The sequence below is a fragment of the Bufo bufo genome, chromosome 7, assembly GCF_905171765.1.
Source record: "Bufo bufo chromosome 7, aBufBuf1.1, whole genome shotgun sequence".
NCBI classification, from domain to species: domain Eukaryota; kingdom Metazoa; phylum Chordata; class Amphibia; order Anura; family Bufonidae; genus Bufo; species Bufo bufo.
Window position 1 is genome coordinate 168,556,968 of NC_053395.1, and position 21,022 is coordinate 168,577,989.

The 21,022-nt window shown below is 44.1% G+C and overlaps 1 protein-coding gene across 2 annotated transcripts in view; it reads left to right on the forward strand.

Moving 5' to 3' along the window:
• The window catches only part of IQCA1 (IQ motif containing with AAA domain 1), a 280,666-nt gene that overhangs the window by 75,411 nt on the left and 184,233 nt on the right, over window positions 1-21,022 (forward strand). For both annotated transcript variants that reach the window (XM_040441110.1, XM_040441111.1), the window contains exons 2-3: window positions 12,792-13,119; window positions 16,644-16,763. In XM_040441110.1, the coding sequence (XP_040297044.1) occupies window positions 12,792-13,119; window positions 16,644-16,763 (448 nt within the window). The remainder of the gene's footprint in view (window positions 1-12,791; window positions 13,120-16,643; window positions 16,764-21,022) is intronic.

Consider the following 21,022-nt stretch of genomic DNA (forward strand, 5'->3'; position numbering starts at 1 on the left):
GATCAATGACAGGGGGGTGATCAATGACAGGTGGGTGATCAGGGAGTCTATATGGGGTGATCAGGGGTGAATAAGGGGTTAATTAGTGAGGGGGGGGGGGGGGGTGTAGTGTAGTGTGGTGCTTGGTGCTACTTATTACTGAGCTACCTGTGTCCTCTGGTGGTCGATCCAAACAAAAGGGACCACCAGAGGACCAGGTAGCAGGTATATTAGACGCTGTTATCAAAACAGCGTCTAATATACCTGTTAGGGGTTAAAAAAATCACATCTCCAGCCTGCCAGCGAACGATCGCCGCTGGCAGGCTGGAGATCCACTCGCTTACCTTCCGATCCTGTGAACGCGCGCGCCTGTGTGCGCGCGTTAACAGGAAATCTCGCGTCTCGCGAGATGACGCATATATGCGTGACTCTGCGCAGGGCTGTCGCCTCCGGAACGCGATCCTGCGTTAGGCGGTCCGGAGGCAGTTAACCATACAGTCCCATGTAAATAACATCACACCATCTCTCCTGCCCCCTCCAAAATACAGTCCTATGTAAATAACATCACTCCCCTCCCTTTAGCCCCTCCAATATACAGTCCCATGTAAATAACACTATTTCCCTCCGTCCACCATAGAGTCCCATGTAAATAACACTATTTCCCTCCGTCCACCATAGAGTCCCATGTAAATAACGTCACACCATCTCTCCAGCCCCCTCCAAAATACAGTCCCATGTAAATAACCACCTCCTACCCAGCCACCTCCAACATGCAATCCCATGTAAACATCCCCCCCTTAACATTCAATCCCATGTAAATAACATCATTCCCCCCACCAGCCACCTTTAACATACAGCCCCATGTAAATAACATTGCCCCCCTCAACATTCAATCCCATGTAAATAACATCACTCCCTCCCTCAGACCCCTGTAACATTCAGTCCCATGTAAATAACATCACTCCCTTCCACAGCCGCCATCAACATACAGTTCCATGTAAATAACATCACTGCCCTCCCCAGTCCCCTCCGACATACAGTCCCATGTAAATAACATCACTCCCTCCCACAGCTGCCTCCAACATACAGTCCAATGTAAATAACATAATCCCCTCCCACAGTCACCTTCAACATACAGTCCCATGTAAATAACATCACCCTGCCCCAGCCCCCTCCAACATTCAGTCCCATGTAAGTAACATCACTCCCTCCCACAGCCGTCATCAACATACAGTCCCATGTAAATAACATCACTCCCTCCCCCAGCCCCCTCCAACATACAGTCGCATGTAAATAACATGACGCCCTCCCCAGCCACCTCCAACACACAGTTCCATGTAGGATGGCCAGACATCTAGTTTTAGGCCAGGTAGTCCGGTTTTTAGACTCCTGGTCCTCCGTCCGGCACAAGGCCAGGATGGCCGGCCGGAAGTCCTCCTTTTTCGTGGTTATCGGCGACTCTCGCCTGCGAGGGGCACTTTAAAAATCACTCACACATCTGTCACATGATCCGAAAGCGCAGAGCGCACTGATGTCACCCACAGCGCAACGCTGCTTACAGATTCGCGCTGCCTCCACTCAATTCAGGCGCGGTGGGATTTGCATTCGCCGGAAGTGAAGGAAGAGGAAGACAGACTCTGAGGAGCGCTGCCGAATGCGGATGCATCTGCGCTGCTGAGGTAGTTGAAAGTGAAAGATTGTGCTGTTGCTGTGTGGCCGGGCCGGGAAAATGGGAATGGATTGCTAAAACTTGAAAGGGGGGAAAATAAGTTATAAGAAAGTCTGCGAATAGCTATTGGGTTGGCACTGCTGATTTGAGGTTAATTATAACTACTGTGGGAGCAAAGGGGGGAATAAATAACTACTGTGAAGAGGGGACTGAAAGGGGTTAATAAATACTGTGAATGGGGGACTGCTGAAAGGGGTAAATAACTACTGTGAAGGCCCTTCTCAGTAGTTATTAACCCTTTTCAGCAGTCCCCCATTCACAGTATTTATTAACCTCTTCAGCAGTCCCCCCTTCACTGAAAGGGGTTAATAACTACTGTGAAGGGCCTCCCCCCCCCCCTCAGCGATGGGGGAGTGGCTTCACAATGTGAGGGCATGGCTTCCCTGAAATGGGTGTGGTTTATCTGGGGGCGTGGTCGGTGAGGTCCGGCTTTCTTGGGTGAAGCCAGTGGCCACCCTAGTTCCACGTAAATAACATCCCTCCCTTCAGCCCTAACATACAGTCCAAGTTAAATAACCACAACTCCCAGCATTGCTCTGCCTATCACTTACTTCTCCTCATGTAGCAGACATCACCACAGCTTCTTCTCCTCTTCATTGGCATCCTCTCCTGCACTGGTCACATGAGGGTGACATCATCGCAGGTCCTTCTCAACCACTGCCTATTTTACTGGTCACATGATCTGTGATGTCACCACAGGTCCTTCCGCTCTTCCAGTGCATTACATTCAATTGTATTGCCTTCCTGAGGACGGCAATACAATTGTATCTAGCTGGCAGTGTGGCAGGCGCAGCACTATGAAGTGTCTTTTGCACTGTGGCATTTGAAGAATTTTGATATCTCTGACTTTTTAGTCTAACCAGACTGTCTATCACTCTGTAATTCCTCTAGCGCCGTTCTATGGAAGCAGTAGGTTTAAAGAGCACACCAAATCCTTGAAATAACTTCTTTATTAACTTCAACTTTTCTTCATATATAACATTGCCGCCTCCGCAGCAGATAGTCCATGTACAAAACATGTGTTGAATAAAGTATCATAAAATGGCGGTATGCATAAGATGGTGGTTCAACTATTTAATCTTGTCATTCAATATAAAATGGTGGATATATTTCTCTCTTCAGTATCTGTACTCTCACTTTAAGTTATTTAAGCACTTTATGATCTCTCTGAGAGGTATATCTGAGGTCTAACTAATAGTTCACTTGCTGAATTTGGTCGCAATTTGCAGTATGCAGTTAGTGGTAACTATTTGCAGATTGGTTGAGTATGATCTGGTATGGTTGTATGTAATTTGGATTGCAATATGGAATTTAAATTTGCAATTGTATGATTGTATGGCTCAGTAGTTTGTTTGTATGCAATTGATGGAACCATCAGTAAACATACATATAACCAGTTCAGTATACAGTTCTAATCACTATATTAACAGTAGGAACATTATATAACTGTTTTAAATACCTATTTTAGCCTCTTGCTTCCATAAAACATAGCTCTTAGTGGAGTGTGTGTCTGTTCAGCTCCTCTCTCTGGTGAATAATGATTCCAGCAGCTCCTGCTAGGGGAATTTCCTACACAAGCTGTGTGTGAGGCTGGCTGTGATTGGTCTAGACTCCTGCCCAGCAACAACAGTTTAACTCTATGCTTTCTGTTGTTTCTGCTATGTCATTGAGCTTACCTCACATCCATATAATGAATCTTAAAGGCAAATTAGCTTTTTTGCTTCTGTGAACACAAAATATAACAGTTATATGACATCCAAACATGAAATCACTGTAAATAACTCTGCTTTTGACTTTAACACACAAACATAGGAACTGTATTAAGGTTATTGGCAGGTTTTGCTATAAAAATATATAAGCTATATTAGCAACCTAGGACAGGTCTAAGCTGGTCAGCAGGGCCGGCCTTTGGGGTGTGCGGGCTGTGCGGCCGCACAGGGCGCCATAGTAACAGGGGCGCTGGGCAGCCGACAGCTCGCAATGTAATCTGCGGCAGGCGAGGCTGTACTTGTGTTCTCCCTCGGGGCGCCCCCTCCATCTCCCCCTCCCCTGTCTGACCTGCCTGCTGCCCCCGCCGCTGCCAATAAGAAGAGAGACAGGAGGGGGAGGGGAGGGGCTGTGGCCACTGCGCCACCAATGAAGAAAACTGACCTGAATACAAATACAGGAGGCGGGTGCCGGAATCAAATAGCCGGCACCCGACCTCTGTGACAGGGAACTGCGATCAGCTGCAGTTGAGTTAACCCTTTAGGTGCGGTACCTGAGGGGTTAACTGCCGCTGATCGCAGCTCCCTGTCACAGAGGTCGGGTGCCGGCTATTTGATTCCGGCACCCGCCTCCTGTATTTGTATAAGAAACGTTGGTGGCACAGTGCGCCCCCCCCCCAAACACCCCAGTATAAGAAACATAATTGGTGGCTCAGTGCGCCCCCCCCCCCCTAGTATAAGAAACGTTGGTGGCACAGTGCGCCCCCCCCCCAAACACCCCAGTATAAGAAACAAACATAATTGGTGGCTCAGTGCGCCCCCCCCCTAGTATAAGAAACATTGGTGGCACAGTGCGCCCCCCCAGTATAAGAAACATTGGTGGCGCAGTGGGAAGTGCCAATGAGGGTTAAAAAATAATTGAAAAAAATTAACTCCTCCAGTTGATCGCGTAGCTGCCGGTCTTTCTTCAGGACCTGTGGTGACGTCACTGAGCTCATCACATGATCCATTACCATGGTGATGTATCATGTGATGAGCACAGTGATGTCACCACAGGTCCTTTGACAGGTCATGAAGAAAGAACAGAAGACGATCAATTGGAGGAGGTGAGTTAATTATTTTTTTATTTTTTAACCCTCATTGGCACTGCCCACTGCGCTACCAATGTTTATTATATTGAGGGGGGGCGCACTGCGCCACCAATGTTTATTATATTGAGGGGGGGCGCACTGCGCCACCAATGTTTATTATATTGATGGGGGGCGCACTGCGCCACCAATGTTTATTATATTGAGGGGGGGCGCACTGCGCCACCAATGTTTATTATATTGAGGGGGGGCGCACTGCGCCACCAATGTTTATTATATTGAGGGGGGGCGCACTGCACCACCAATGTTTATTATATTGAGGGGGGCGCACTGCGCCAATGTTTATTATACTGGGGTGTTGGGGGGGGCGCACTGCGCCACCAATGTTTATTATACTGGGGTGTTGGGGGGGCGCACTGCGCCACCAATGTTTATTATACTGGGGTGTTGGGGGGGCGCACTGCGCCACCAATGTTTATTATACTGGGGTGTTGGGGGGGCGCACTGCGCCACCAATGTTTATTATATTGGGGGGGGCGCACTGCGCACAACGATGGGTTAGGGAAATTTCACAGCAGAGTGCGCATGCGCTGGGAGCCTCGCCGGCGGTTAGGGTAGGGAAAAATTATGGGCCAGTGCACAGGTGCGGTGATCGGATGGATGTTCTCAGCAGGACACCGGCCGACACTGCGCATGCGCTGGGAGCCTCACCAGCGGTTAGGGTAGGGAAAAAGCACTGGCCCGTACGTAATTTTTCCCTTCCCTAACCGCTGGTGAGGCTCCCGGTGCATGCGCAGTGTCAGCCGGTGTTCAGCTGAGAACATCCATCCGATCACTGCGCCTGCGCACTGGCCCATAGTTTTTCCCTACCCTAACCGCCGGCAAGACTCCTGGCGCATGCGCACTCTGCTGTGAAACTTCCCTAACCTGACGTTGTGCGCCTGCGCGGCGCTGCACACCTCCTCACGTCATGTCCGGTGCGACCGGAAGTGACGAGGGTAGGGAAATCTCACGAAGTAGGGAAGTATGACATTACACCGGCCTTTGGGGTGTGTGGGCTGGTAACTACTTGGTTGGATAGTCAGCCAGCCTATGCCATGATGCCAGCAACAAGCAGTGTTTTTTTTTTTTTTGGGGGGGGGGGGCGCCACAAGGTTAGCTCGCACAGGGCGCCTGGACACCTAAGGCCGGCCCCGCTGGTCAGCTACAGGCAGGCAGGACATTCGGGGCCTGGAACAAAACATCAGGGGCCCAGGCCCCGAATGTTTTAACCTAGCAACGCCCCTGTGCATGATGCTGTCTGAGCTTCTAACAGTAGATAAGGCTGGTGGTGGTTGAATGATGGAACTGAGCATTTGCAACCACCTCAGTAGGTGGATGTGCATAGGGGTGCACCTAGCCTTTCTGCTGCCTGAGGCAAAAATTGAAACAGTGCCCCCCCTCCCCCAATCTCTATACCAAATTCTCAACCTGACCACTTCCATCCTAACATTACATAGATCACTAAAAAAAAATACAGGGTCATACAGCACCCCATCCAGTGATGTCTCATCTGATGTAGACTTTCTCTCTCCTCATCTTCTCCATTCAGACCAGACCACCATGATGATTTTTCACCCATCTCTCGTTTCTGCAGTTTGACAAAAAGACATCTTAGTTTCTTACTTTTCCATCATCCTCCCACCTTCTGGACAAATCATCCTACCACCTCCAATACTATGCCTTCTGTGCTCCCCAATATTATACTGCAGAAACAGTCCCCCTGATAATACTAGTACCATGAAGATAGTGCCGTTCAATAATTATTGGTACACAGTGTCATAAAATAACTAATGGTGCCCATACTAGTAATCATGTTCCTCATAGTCGCCCACTAGTAATAAAGCCTACCATAATGCTACCCGGTATTAATTATTCTCCTTAATGCCCCCTTTATAATGTGTTCCAGTGCAAACAATGACCCATAATAATGTACACTGGTACAAAAATGCCCCTTTTCTGTGTGACAGTACAAAAAATACTCCCTCTTAGTGCCCCCAGTATAAAATACTCCTATATAATGCCCCAAAGTCAATGACCCCATAGTGCTCCTCTCCCCCTTTCCCCATAGTGCTCCCATAATGTGCCAGTATAAAATACCCCTATATAGTGCCCCCAGTAGGTTCCCCTATAGTGCTTCCCTCCCCCTTCCTCATGGTGCCCACCATAATGTACCAGTATAAAATGCCCATATATAGTGCCCCATTAGATGCCTTCAGTGTCCCCCATAATGTGTGCCAGAATAAAATGCCCCTATACAGAGCCCCCAGTAGATGCCCCCATAGTGTTCCTCTTCCCCTTTCCCCATAGTGCGCCCCATAATGTGCCAGTATAAAATACCCCTTATTAGTGCCCCCAGTAGATGCGCACATAGTGTTCCTCTCGCCCCTTTCCCATAGTGCCCCCCATATAACATACCCCTTCTTAGTGACCCTAGATGCACCTATAGCGCTCCTCTTCTGCATTGTGCCAAAAAAATATAATAACACTAATACCTCCATGCGGCTGTCAGCGATGTAGGCCTCTTTCGGCCTGTGTCCCACCCTGTACACTGCCCTGCTCAGGCGGCGCAATGATAATGACATCATTGTGCTGCCTGCACCGGCCTCTGATAGGCTGCGGGCCTAGTGCCTGCAGCCTACCAGAGGGAACAGAGAAGAGAGATGCCTCTCCCCTGCCCCGCAGCAACATCCAACTGTATCCCGATACCGAATGTAGAGAGATGAGCGCTTCCACAATAGAAGCGCTCATCTCCCGCTGCCCTGCCACCACCGCTGCCCCTCCTCACTGATCTCCAGGGCTGTGCCGCCTGAGGCGATCATTTTGCCTAATTGGCAGTGCGGCCCTGGATGTGCACAGTACTACAGGATGGATCACGAAAAAGTAGCCCACCTCCAGTGATAGTATGACAAGATGAATGAGCAAGTGGATTGTTTTTTTAATTTCCCACAAATCACAAAACATGCTGAAAGTGGTCCCTGTTCACATCTTTGCATCTCCGGGCAGGTCGGATTATGTTGGCTGATACTGCTTGTGATGCTGCAGAGAGTTTTTGTGATGTTCTCCTGCAGTTCATCCCGGGGATGTTGGTTTTTAGCAGACACCCAGACGTTTTACATTTACCCACAGATAAAAATTGTATATGTGTAGTGTCCCACTAGATTGGCGTGGGCACTACACAAGGGTCAATTGGTGTGCGCGTTCCTCCTACTCACAAGGGACAGTAATGTTATATTTAAGTGTGCATTTAATGTATTTTCTAATGTGTTTTTATATGCAATGTTCCCCTGTATGATGCAATAGCAGGCCTAGTTGGGTGTAGTTAGACATCCCAGACACTAGAGGGAGATAGGAAGCCCCTAGTATAAATGTCCAGGCCCAGACAGGGAGAGGGAGTTCAGAGTCAGGAGTCTGCAGAGACAAGTTAGAAGGCACCAGCCAGTGATATGCTGAGGGCCTCCTCCTGACATGCAGCTAGACAGCCCAGGCTTCTAGTTGTTACCAGGGGGCTAGTAGAGGGATCCTAGCCTACCTGTGGATCAAGTGAGCCTCAGTTAGCTCAGAAGATTACCCCAGTAGTAGGAATGGACCTCCTGGGAGAAACCTGCAGCTTCCCAACCAAGCAAGGATAATACAAGTCAGATAAGTAACCTGATGGGCAGAGGATCTATAAAGTAAAGAGCAAGGGTCAATACTGGAGAGAGAATTTATATACCAAGGATTAAAGCCAGTATTTAGGCATCCGGGCCTTGGGATCCAGCCAGCTAGAATAGCTGAAGGGGATAGAGCAGCATTGCACTGCAACGCATTAACCGTTGTGTCCTCCAAGTATCTTGCATGATTACTACCTGCCACCATCTAAAGTTTACCTGCTTGTGAAGTATTGTCCAAGGGACTGCATTATCATCACTATCAACTATAACTGTATGTACAAAGTTGGACTGTGTTCACCAAGTAAAGAAATGTTTGGTTTATCCACTGAGTACTCAGTTATTCCTCCTATAAAATCGGTGTGCCACCGTTACCGGCACTGGCGTCACGAATCCAAAAGGGACCTTGCCCCAGGCACTTAAAATACCTGTAACATCCAGGGCACCTCACACAACATCAGGCCTGGTCCCCACATACCGAGTGTGCCCCAGAGGAACTGTGTCTACCTCACTTTCACTGCTGCATGCCTGCCCAGGGTTCTCCAAATACAGTGAGCAACCCTCGATTCCCCCTAACCGTGATCTCACTTCGCTATACCCTGCAGGTCTGGCGTGCTCCATATGGACAAGTCTGGAGAATGTGGTGGCCATAACCCCTTGCTCACAGTTCGCTCCTCCGTAAACAGTTCATGAACCGTTAGCAGTGAGTTCTGTGAGGTGCGGCATGTTGCCCCATCTTATTGGAAAAAGCAGGACATTTTTTTCTTCTACAGCATTACTGTTGAAGAGCGGCAAGCAGTATCGGCCAACATAATCCGACGTGCCCAAAGATGTATAGACCTGGACGGGGACCACTGTCAGCATCTTTTGTGAACTGTGGGCAACAAAAAAAAAAATAATCCACTTGCTCATTCATCTTCTCATACTATCGCTGGAGGCGGACTACTTTTTCGTGGGCCACCCTGTATAAAGATGAAACACAGGGGTGCCATTTTAATAATACATAAGAGAATATCTCAAAACTGGAACTTTTTTGTTACAGAGAGTAATTTACAAAATGAACTAGTTTTTCGTGCGGCTTTATATTTACATAACGTTTAATGGGGGCACGATCCCTCTATGAAGGCCATTTAGTTTAATTGCACTGATTATTATCAGACTCTACAAATAAGGGCAATCTAAAAGCATGTGTGGTCTACATATTGCGTATTAATGTGGTCAGAAGGCATTTCTACATCATGATCATCTCATTACATAGAAGTAGAATTTCACTTTGTATAAGTTAATGGCTGTTCGGTTTTACAGCGTCTTTACTGGCCTCAATCAGGAATAGCGCACAAGTTGCGGCTTCTCATTACAGATGGTTCTCATTATTGGAGCCTTTGACTTTTTGCACATTAGTGGCACTTGTAATGTACGTTATTACATTGAATTAAGACATTAGTAACAGCTCTATTTGGTTATATTAAGCAACGGGGAATAACTGTAACTCTCATAACACTTGTGTAAACTTTGAAGCAGGGCTTTGTCTGCTTTCCCTTCACAACATGGGTAAGAATTACCCAGAAGCTCATGAAGGGCCTGCATCTGCCAGGGTGTGTTAAGGTGAAACGGACGTGAGTCCCAAACTCACAGCACAAATACAGAAGGAATTTGGCAGGGTAAGCAGTCTGCACATTAAAGCTGCCCAAAGACCTTCTCTGCTGAACTTGTGCCAACCTCGCTATTATCTTTGAACAAAGCGGGCACCATGGTGACACCACAACCCATTACATATATGCATTTTTAGCCCCACCTCAGCACAGGACGCCTGGCACCTCTAACCCCCCACCCACCCCCTCTATTGAGTTTTGAGATTTGCAGCTGCCATGTGCACCAAGTGAACTCAATAGCACAATGCCATAATATTACCTTATTGTTCTGTATACCCAGTCTTTAGAAACCGAATACTACATTCATCCATCTGGGATAAGTGGATGTATTGTGAGAAGAAGGTGCCTACCCTATACACATTACTGTGTACCCTTCTTTGGCCCAAAATAAAAATAATCTAAATATTCAGTTGCATAGGCTGTTGTGCAGAATTATATGCCTTCAAATATTCTCTGGCATTGAAACATGCCAGAACATTTGAGCCCTCTAAAGCTGAGGCTGGACTTCGAGTTGTCTGCTTGATTTAAAGGGAACCTGTCATCAACTTTATGCTGCCCATACTAACGGCAGCATGAAGTAGAGACAGCGGTCTGTCATTTAAAAGTAAAAAGTAAGTGGTTGCCGAGAACCAACATCACAATCATTGCAGACTGGGCCTGGAAAAGAGTCCCGGCCACCTGAGAAGAGTCCTGGTTATTCATGAATTCCTGCTCTCCCGCCCACCTGCTGATGACTGACAGGCTTCTACCTAGTTTTCTCCCTTTCTGTCTAGGAGAGAACTGCCAACCATCAGCTGATGGACAGGAGAGCAGGAGATTATGAATAACCAGGACTCTTCTCAGGTAGATCTGACTCTTTTTCAGGCCTGGGCTGTAATGATTATGTTGCTGGTTATCGGCAACCACTTACTTTTAGCTCATGAGTGACACTGAAATCAGCATTTCTGTCACTATTTTATGCTGCCCTCAGTGAGGTCAGCATAAAGTTGATGACAGGTTCCCTTTAACGGTAATTTGTCACCTCCTAAACACCCCCCAAACTAGAAGACATGGTGTATAGTGTAAGTCATGCTGAATCCTGTTATGTAATTTTTATCTTCATATTCACTTGTATACTGATGCTGTGCTCCAACAAACCAGCAGTGCAATGCATTGAGAGGACTCCTCTTTGAGTCCTCTTCATTATGTGCGTGAGAATGGGAGTTCTCTCTCTTTTAATGCTGGTTTGTTGGAGCACAGTGGTGGAATGCAAGTCAATATGAAAGTTAAGATTACGCAATCGGACTCAGCATCACTTACACTATACACCTCTTATTCTAGTTTTGCGGGTGTTTAGAAGCTAACAGATTACCTTTAATGGCATTTAGATCCATCTCTTAATGTTGAAGAGAAGGTTTGTAAGGTGGTAGAAGTGGGATGCCAGGCTTGCGGTACTGGATATCACCATACATGATTAGTTACAAATTATATTTTATTTGCAAAGAGGAACATATGCTTCATGGTTCTCACAAACAGGATCAGCACTTAAAGGCTATGGACATCTTTAGGACTTTTTTATGATTGCATTTTACCTATTTTGAGCTAAAAATCATTACTACATTTTACTACAGTTTTTATTTTCACTGCATCTGCAGACTGTTCCTTCTGCTTATCAGTGAACCCCTCTGAGAGGTGCTCTGAGGGCTTGATCTGTAACCCTTATCTCTTCACTCTTAACAGCCCATAAACACTAATTTAAGCCATTTTATAATCAACCGAATAAGAATTCAGCTTAAATGAGTGTTTATGAACTTTCAGGGACCTAGAGTTAAGGGCTAGCGATCGAGCCCTCAGGGCAGCTCTCAGACGGATTCACTGAAAAGAAGAAATAACAGTCTGCTAAGGCAGTGAAAATGAAGGCTGTAGAACACACACTGTTGACCCAATGAGGATGTGCCATTGGAATCAATTAAAGACATAATCAAGTATACTACATACACACTGATACTTATATCTTTGTCATAGAGTTTATCAAGGTGTTAAATACAGAATGTATCTATAGACAAATCAATCAACATGCCATTTCATTTTAATAGGCCTATATAGATCTGATTATTATATGTGTGTTAATATGTTTTTACACAGTAGGCATGTGGATGTTTATTTAGAACATCAAATAGCGTATCTCAAGGTAAGCATATTATAGATTTAGAATACATGACTTATTTTAGCCTCAAAATGCACTTTTGTATAGGAGGGTTCATATGGAAACTGACCAGGTAACATAGCATATCTGGTTTGAACATCACAACACTGTTTGTAACCAGTTGTTATCAATTATAGTGAAAACGTGGTAAAAAAAATACTTTTCCCTTTGGCTTTTATGTGTGACCTTTCCCAAGCACAATCCAGGTTTGCAAAGGCATATTACAGTTGTATGCATGAGCCATATATTTAGAAGAGCCGAGGAAGGGATCCCATTCTGCGAGATCAGGGATGCCGTTCCCATGTAAGGCTTTTGGGAAATGCTTTCCTAATCTGACAGGATGGTGTCTGGCTCTAAATATACCATTTCTATTTCTCTGTTTTGTTGTCAGGAGCTATTTTATCAGTGACAAAATTATATGAGGTCAGTTTCTGCGAAGCTAATCCAATAGTGACAACCAATATGGCTGCACATCAGAAAAGTGAAAAAATAGACATTCATTTTGACAATTTTTCTGGGGACCAGTTCAGAGGGTTTGCTAGGCTTTCCTTCATCTAGGGCAAAGAATCATACCCTAGTCAAAATGCCCCACCATCCGTGAAAGCTACATCCCTGAACTAGTTTATCTAACACTAAGAAAGACCAAATCTGTACCGTCATATCCTATACCTACAGGAAATTGGATTTCAGTATTATAGTTAATCGTATATGTTTTTTGTATGAATGGATAGTACAATTTATATTACATATCATCTTTTTGTAGATTCTACAACAAAATATGGGTAGAAGCCCAACAAGATCTGATGCAGCTGCTCCAACAGGAGAAACCAGATGCACCTCCCAAACCCGAGAAAGACCGCATGGTGGTTGCCCAACAGCTTGGGACCTTGTATATCCGATACCTACAGATCTTCCGCAATCTGGAGTTAGCACACGATCAGATAACGCATCCACAGAAAAGAAGGGTGATCAGACTGGTTCTGGACGGAGTCATGGGACGGATATTAGAACTGAAGGATGAGCTGGTGGAACTGGAGATCTCAGAGTTTCACTACTTTGATGACATCTTGCAAGACCTGAAGCTGGGTCCTGTGAGTATTGGTAGACTTACCGAGACACTCTGTCATTGAGGTTAAGCAAAGGTGAAAGTGGTCTTTCAGTACAGTCAATTTTTATGGCTTTGGACTCCAACCAAGTTTCTTTATTGCTATACATCTGTTTAGTTTACAGCCACTGTTCAGTAATCCAGATAGCTGAAAACATAAATATGAGTAGATACCCAGTATGTAGAATTACTAAAACTTTCAAAAAATGTATATTCCCCCATACATTATCCTAAAGTCATACCTTTCATACCTCATTCATTTTAACAGTTTACTTAGGTAAGCCTAAACATATGTTGTAATAAATCTAAAGGGATGATAACTAATAGGGCAACTATACTGAACTTTTTGAAACTATGAAAAAAAGTTTGCACTGATTGACATATTATTATTTTTTTCTTATGATTTTAGTATGCTTTCTCTTAATCAATGCTTTATTAATCTTTTACCTACCAAAATGTGAAATTGACTCAAACTTTTCTTTCTAACCCTTTCTAACTTCTGTCGGTCAACAATTAATAGTCACATTTGGAGCTACCATGGCCAGCAGGTAGTATTGTTGGATAGATTGCAGGATAAAACTTACCAGGAAAGATTAAAGGACCTTAACATGTATAGCTTGGAAGAAAGACGAGACAGAGGGGATATGATAGAGACTTTTAAATACATAAAGGGAATCAACAATGTAAAAGAGGAGAGAATATTTAAAAGAAGAAGAACTGCTACAAGAGGACATCATTTTAAATTAGAGGGGCAAAGGTTTAAAAGTAATATCAGGAAGTATTACTTTACTGAGAGAGTAGTGGATGCATGGAATAGCCTTCCTGCAGAAGTGGTAGCTGCAAATACATTGAAGAAGTTTAAGCATGCATGGGATAGGCATAAGGCCATCCTTCATATAAGATAGGGCCGGGGGCTATCCATAGTATTCAGTATATTGGGCAGACTAGATGGGCCACATGGTTCTTATCTGCCGACACATTCTATGTTTCTATATTTCTATCATGCAATACCAAAAACTGATGGTGGATATTGGTACACTCCACTCACTCTTTTGTATAGTAAAGTCTGAAAATTGAAGATGAGCATCAATCCCAAAAGTTCATCAATATTAGATTGGACACTCGAGAACCCCCCACCCACCCATCAGCTATTTGAGGAGGCCACAGCACTCAAAGTTTACCAAGTACGGCACCGTCCACTGCATAATGGCTATACTACAGACTAAGCTGCACCTGGGCCATGTGACCAATGAACATGACGTCACTGACCTAGGAAGAGGCTGCGGTTCTTACCAGAGTGCTGCAGCATCTTCAAACAGCTAATGGACAACAGGGGTCTCGTTAGTTGGACCCCCACCAATAAGATATTGATGACCTATCCTGAGGATAGACTATCAATTTCAGAATCTCGGAAAACCTATTTTTTTAATTAACGTAGCCTTAAACGTAGTATTTTTCACTTCCCTAAAACATACATACAAGGATATTTGACTGACCTCTATGGGCATTATACAGTGATGAAATCTTGCTGAAAAGTACATGATCTACTGTATTGAGAGTATTCAAGTATAGTTTTACATAACACTTTTGATATGTCATACCAAAGGTTTTTAGCGCTAGAATAAGGAGAGAGAACAGCTCACAATCGCCCTTTCTCTCTTCATTGCAGAAGATGAGACAGACTCATCAGAAAGTCTATGAGCCAGTCTCAATTCCATCTCCTGCAGCAAGAAGAAAGAGCATGATATGTGAGCTCTTCTCTCTCCTCGTTCTAGTGATCGATGGAGGTCTCAGCACTCAGACCCCCACTGATCAAAACTTTCTCTATGACATATCAAACATTTTATGAATACTCAGTAACCCTTAAGTCTCCAAAAGTTGTATGTTACCTAAAATGCATGATGAGACTTGTAGTTCTTGCTATAGAGAGAGAGAGAGCCAGGCTTTATCTCAGGGCTGCATCTTTAAAATGAGGCTTCTTTACGTTACGATTAGAAGTAACACACATATGATGATTCAAGATCATTGAACTCTTTAGTTTTCTCCTACAATGCACCTTTTTAAACATAAGGATGGTTGGAGAGTCTGGATTTTAATACATTTTTATCCACATTTGGAAAACAGACCTAGTGAGGTGTGGGAATAAAAAAGTACCTGGATTCACACAAAGGAATAATAAACCGAATGAAGGCTGAAATTTTTCCAGACGGGGCTGGAAAAATTGTTATAATCTCATGCCAACAATGTCTGTGTCTCAGTGTTAATGTTTTCAACAGCTTTACTACAGTATGATGCAACTATATAATAGTGAAAGTATACAATATAACACCCCACTATTATTACAGTGTAGCATAGTTATAAAAGTGGATTAAGCATTAAAAAAGGAATGGGTTAATCCTTGAAAAGGGTTTTGCAGGATTTTAAATTGATCACCTAATCCTTAAAGGGCTATTTTAAGCATATAGAGTAATGGCATATCAATTTATGAGTGGTATGGATCCCACCTCTGGGACCTGCATAAATGAATGGGTTCAACTCTGATGTAGCCATATGTCCACTTCACTAGTTTTTCAATGTTCCTCGCCCCCCACTGTGCTGGAAACTAGTAAATGGGGCTGTGATGCTGATCTCTTTACAGCCAGGTGCCTGAGAGCCTCGATGTGCAGGAAAAACATACAAGAGTAAGTGATGCTAAACCAGCACTGTGTCCCATTCATTACCAGGATTGGTGGTTGTCCCAGAGGTCAGGCTTCCACATACCAATGAATGGCATATCCAACAATATACCATCGCTTATAAGATGGGAAAAACCTTTCATGAATGTGTGTTTTTGTTGGAACTCCTAACCCCTGGGACATAGTAACATAAACTGAAAAAAGACATACGTCCTTCAGCCTGTTATCTTGCAAAGTTGATCCAGAGGAAAGCAAAAAACCTCATGGGATAGGAGCCAATTTTCCTCATTTTATTGGGAAAAAATTCCTTCCTGTCTCTAATCAGGCAATCAGAATAACTCCCTGGATCAAGGACCCTTCTCCAGAAATCTAGTAGCTATAACCTGTAATATAATTACACTCAAGAACTACATCCAGGCCCCTCTTGAACTCTTTTAGTGAACTCACCATCACCACCTCCTCAGGCAGAGAGTTCCATAGTCTCACTGCTCTTACCGTAAAGAACCCTCTTTATGTGTGTGTAGAAACTTTCTTTCCTCTAGTTACCGATAAGCACTAAGAAGGGGCAGCACCACTTGCCCTCCACAGCCTGTTACTGCATTACTGACACAGTAAGACATGGTCCGTTGTGTCTGACTCAGTAGATCATCGACATCGGCTTAAATAAGCTGAACTGCAGTACCAGACACGGCTGAACACGAATAGATGTTACTGTGAAAGGTATTGCCGCAAATGGACTGCACCACTAGAGAGGGCCAATGCTAAACTTTAGGCCACTGACTTAGCACTGGCACTTAGCCTTTTACTTTTACACTAAACTTTCTTTATTTTCCAGGAAAGCTTGGAAATTCCAATTCCAAAATACTTCATTAAGGAAAAAATGAAAGTTCTAAAAGATCGTGAACAAATACTATCCCAGATATTGGAACGAAGTGGAGCCAAAGAAACAGACATGGTAAGCTTGCATGGAGACAACCGGTATATCATATGTCCAAAAAACTAAATATGGTAATAAGTCTACACCAAACATTGTTCGAATAACCAGAGTTATGGTGTTCAGAAGGAAGGTGGTGCCTTGCAACACTGGGGTCCTAGGTTCAAAATCCAACCAAGGACAACATCTCCATGGAGCTTGTATATTCTCCCTGTTTGCGTGGGTTTTCTCCGGGTACTCTGGTTTCCTCCCACACTCTAAAGACATAGCGTTACGGAACCTTTTTTACGGATTGTGAATCCCATTGGGGACAGTAAATGCTGATAATGTCTGTAAAGCGCTGTGGAATATGTCAGAGCGATATACGTTATTTAAATAAATCCTATCATCCTGTGTCAAGAATGGAATCAGATCCATCATGTGTAGTCAAGAAAGCCATTGCCACAGCTTTCTTTAGGACAGGGTTTCCTCATTACACTTTCATGCCTGGCGCTAACTATACAACTCCCACATAGATCCGTGTCACAGTGCTCAAAAGGCGAATCTGTCTTAATGTGCCCCAATTTATTACCATATTAATCATCATTGCGCACACCATACTGGTACTACTATTACTTTTTGTCAGGCATTTGATTTTATCCAGTACAAAAACAATCTTTTATAGAGATAAGCTGGCTCTATATTCAGCTCAGCTCAGCTTTATATTCAGGTATTTTCATCCACCAGGCACAGACTGTTTAAGCCATCTTTCAAAGTTAAAGACGGGATAAAGCTGGCGTGAGAGAAATGCGTGGGATTCCCATTTAGAGCTCGCAGGTACAAAGTGTTACAAAAAGATATGAGAAACTTTTACACCCTACTTTGTCCTCTACACTATAAATCCATTAGCGTTAAAAGTAGATATTTTAGGCAACTCTGATGCATAATGGGATTTCATGGATGCATAATGGGATAGTAAAGTGACCCACTGAGACCTTGTAATGTATTGCAGAAACAAATCAAAGCTTTTATGAGAGGTTATAAGGTTAACCTGAGAGCAACCGATAGAGACGAGAAAATCAATTTCATAACTTTGTGACTTGTGGTCTGCAGATCACTTTGCGAATTCTTAGGCACTACTGTAAATTTGCAGATCGACTTGCCACCTCTAGGCTCAGTAATTAAATCTCAAAATCGACAACTTGCTAAGGACTTTTTTAGCAATAGCTGCTGATAAAATTGTGAAGTTGGTGAATCGGCTTACACATCTTCATTGTACCAACACTCCTTCTCCAAGAATAGTAGTGCAAGTAAAACTAATGGTGGTGCTTCCCATGGCCACCAACAATGCTCTAGGTGCATTCTCTAGGCGTTGCTTTCAATATGATGGACACTGTCTGACATGGGTAACGCCATTATTTTTATTGGCTTGTGTATTATAAGGCTATAAACAACAGGTATTAGTTTTACTGTCAATTGTAGTTACCTTTCTTTTGACAGAAACCTAGAACAATATGACAGATCGAGGTAGAGCTCACATCTACACTGGAGGCTTCTCATGGAGCCTTGGTCACAGATTCCATTTTTAAAAATTCTTCATTTTTTCTGTAAAATCATGGACACAATGATTGAAACTGGGCGGACCCATTGATTGATAATAAGAGATGAATAAATTGATTCTAAAAAATCGGAGACTTTTCCAGGCAATCAAAGTACTTTCGATTTGGGTACAATGGATTCATACCCAAATCGAATCGCATAGGCAATTCAGACAAATTGGACCTGAATTCAATTTTAAGAAATTCAATCATCTCTACTTATAATGAGTCCATGTAGGTTCTGTCTTGGCATTACTAATGTTATTGAAAAAAATGGTGCCCTTTATGCCAGACGTGTAACAGATCAGAAAGATGGAGCAAAAACATTGAATTGATGAAAACAGATGTAAACAGAACCTTACATTTTCTACAGTATTTTTAACTCCTAGTCAGTGTTGGAGTTGTGACCCTCGCTTTTGCAGATTTATTAAATTCATCATGAATATATTCTGCGGTATGGGTGCAGTCAAGTGCATATCTAAAATTCCATATTAATTGGCGTCATCTGGATAGGGAGGCTGCATTTCATACAATAGACAAGATGCCAAACAATAACAGCAATAGCCTAATACAAGTCATAACACAGAAACAAATGTGGCTGTATGAAGCTGCTGGTCCACCCTACAAACCATAAATTTCCATGGTTAATAGTTCATACAAATGAGCCTGTCATAAAATGTGCAATCCTTACTATAAATCATTAGGCTACTATGTAAACAAGAGGGGCTTAAAGCTGGGAAGCCAGAATATAGAGGTTGGGGTGGTTCAAGCAGAGATGTGCTCCAAAATAGATGTTAAACTTTATGGAGAGGTCATAGAAAACCGTAGAAGGTCGTGACGGAACTGTATTAATATCATCGTTTTTAATTCACTGAACTTTGGGTCAGTTTTACAAATACTTGCTGCTCCATTTTTAACAGGATTTTGTAAGTAATATTGTAATTGTTTTACTGTTATTACATGCAGGCTTTGTGATAATTAAGAACTGTGTCTCATCTTAATGGAATTGTATTAGGTTAAGGAAGGCTTTTTCCCCAAGGATCCATAAGGAATCTCTGGGAAAAAATGTCTTGATCTCATGCTGTATTGCAAAGGAATTATCCCCTAGAAACATTGCCATGGGGGCGGTAAATCCGTTCCTATACAAGTGTATAGGAGGTAACGGTCTCATTGAAATGAATGGGACAGCTTAGGTGTAATTGGACCTTCTCACCGCTGTGGATGCAACGGCGGGCAGGTAAACAATGAAGAGAAGGCATCGCTGGCACGGCGAGCGTCTTCTCTGCAAACAGCTGATCGTCGGGGGTGCCAGGTGTCGGACCCCCGCTGATCTGATATTGATGACCTATCCTAAGGATAAAACATCAATAAAAATACTTTCACACTTCCGGTGTGAATTCTGGAGGGCTGTTCCAGAAGACAATGCAGGAAATTGGCCGGACACAAACTGCAGCATCCAGGGGTTTGTATCCGGCCGATTCTCAGCATTGTCTGCCAGAATTTAGACGTATCTATGCCAGACCCCATTATACTTAATGGGGCCAGCAGGCATACCATTTGTATCTGGCAGTGCCAGATGCAGATAATTCGGAGGCGTGAAACTAGCCTTAGGCTACTTTCACACTAGCGTTCAGAGCGGGTCTGTCTGATGTTTCATCAGACGGATCCGCTCCTATAATGCAGACATTTGTATCCATTCAGAACGGATCCGTCTGCATTATAACTTAGAAAAATTTCTAAGTGTGAAAGTAGCCTGAACGGATCCGTCCAGACTTTACATTGAAAGTCAATGGGGGACGGATCCGTTTGAAGATTGAGCCATATGGTGTCATCTTCAAACTGATCCGTCCCCATTGACTTACATTGTAAGTCTGGACGGATCCGCTTGCCTCCGCACGGCCAGGCGGACACCCGAACGCTGCAAGCAGCGCTCAGGTGTCCGCCTGCTGAGCGGAGCCAGACTGATGCATTCTGAGCGGATCCGCCTCCACTCAGAATGCATTAGGGCTGGACGGATGCGTTCGGGGCCGCTTGTGAGCCCCTTCAAACGGAGCTCACAAGCGGACACCCGAACGCAGGTGTGAAAGTAGCCTTATGGTGGCTGACAGGTGTGTGGGAAGCTCCTAACTCTCCCTGACAGATAATGTTGGTGGAGAGAAAGATTGGGCAAAGTGAATATTTTTCCCCAATCCTTTTGTTCTCCCAGTGTTGAGCCTAGGTCATCAGTATCTGATCAGTGGGGGTCCGACACCTGGGACCCCCGCCGATCAGCTGTTTGAGAAGGTTAGCAAGCACTGCACAGGACAGTACACTGTATAGCGGTATCGCAGCTCAGCCCTATTCACTTCTATGGGGCTGAGCTGCTTCTAGGCCATGTAACACATGAACGTGTCATCACTTGACCTAGGAAAAGCAGATAGAAGGCCACGGCCTTCTCAAACAGCTGATTGGTGGGGGTCCTGGATGTCGGACCCCCACAATCAGATACTGATAACCTATCCAGAGTATAGGTATAAAAATCTCGGAAAACCTCTTTAACAGATTTGAAGATCATCAAGTATTTCAATTTTAAGTGCAAAAATTGCACTAGAATTTTGTGGCATTTTAATACATTTCTCTCATAGCTTTTGAAAATCCTCGGTTTTAATAGCGCCATATCCCCCTGAGAAATTCTGCAATCCGGGCAAAGTGGTAAAATTCAGC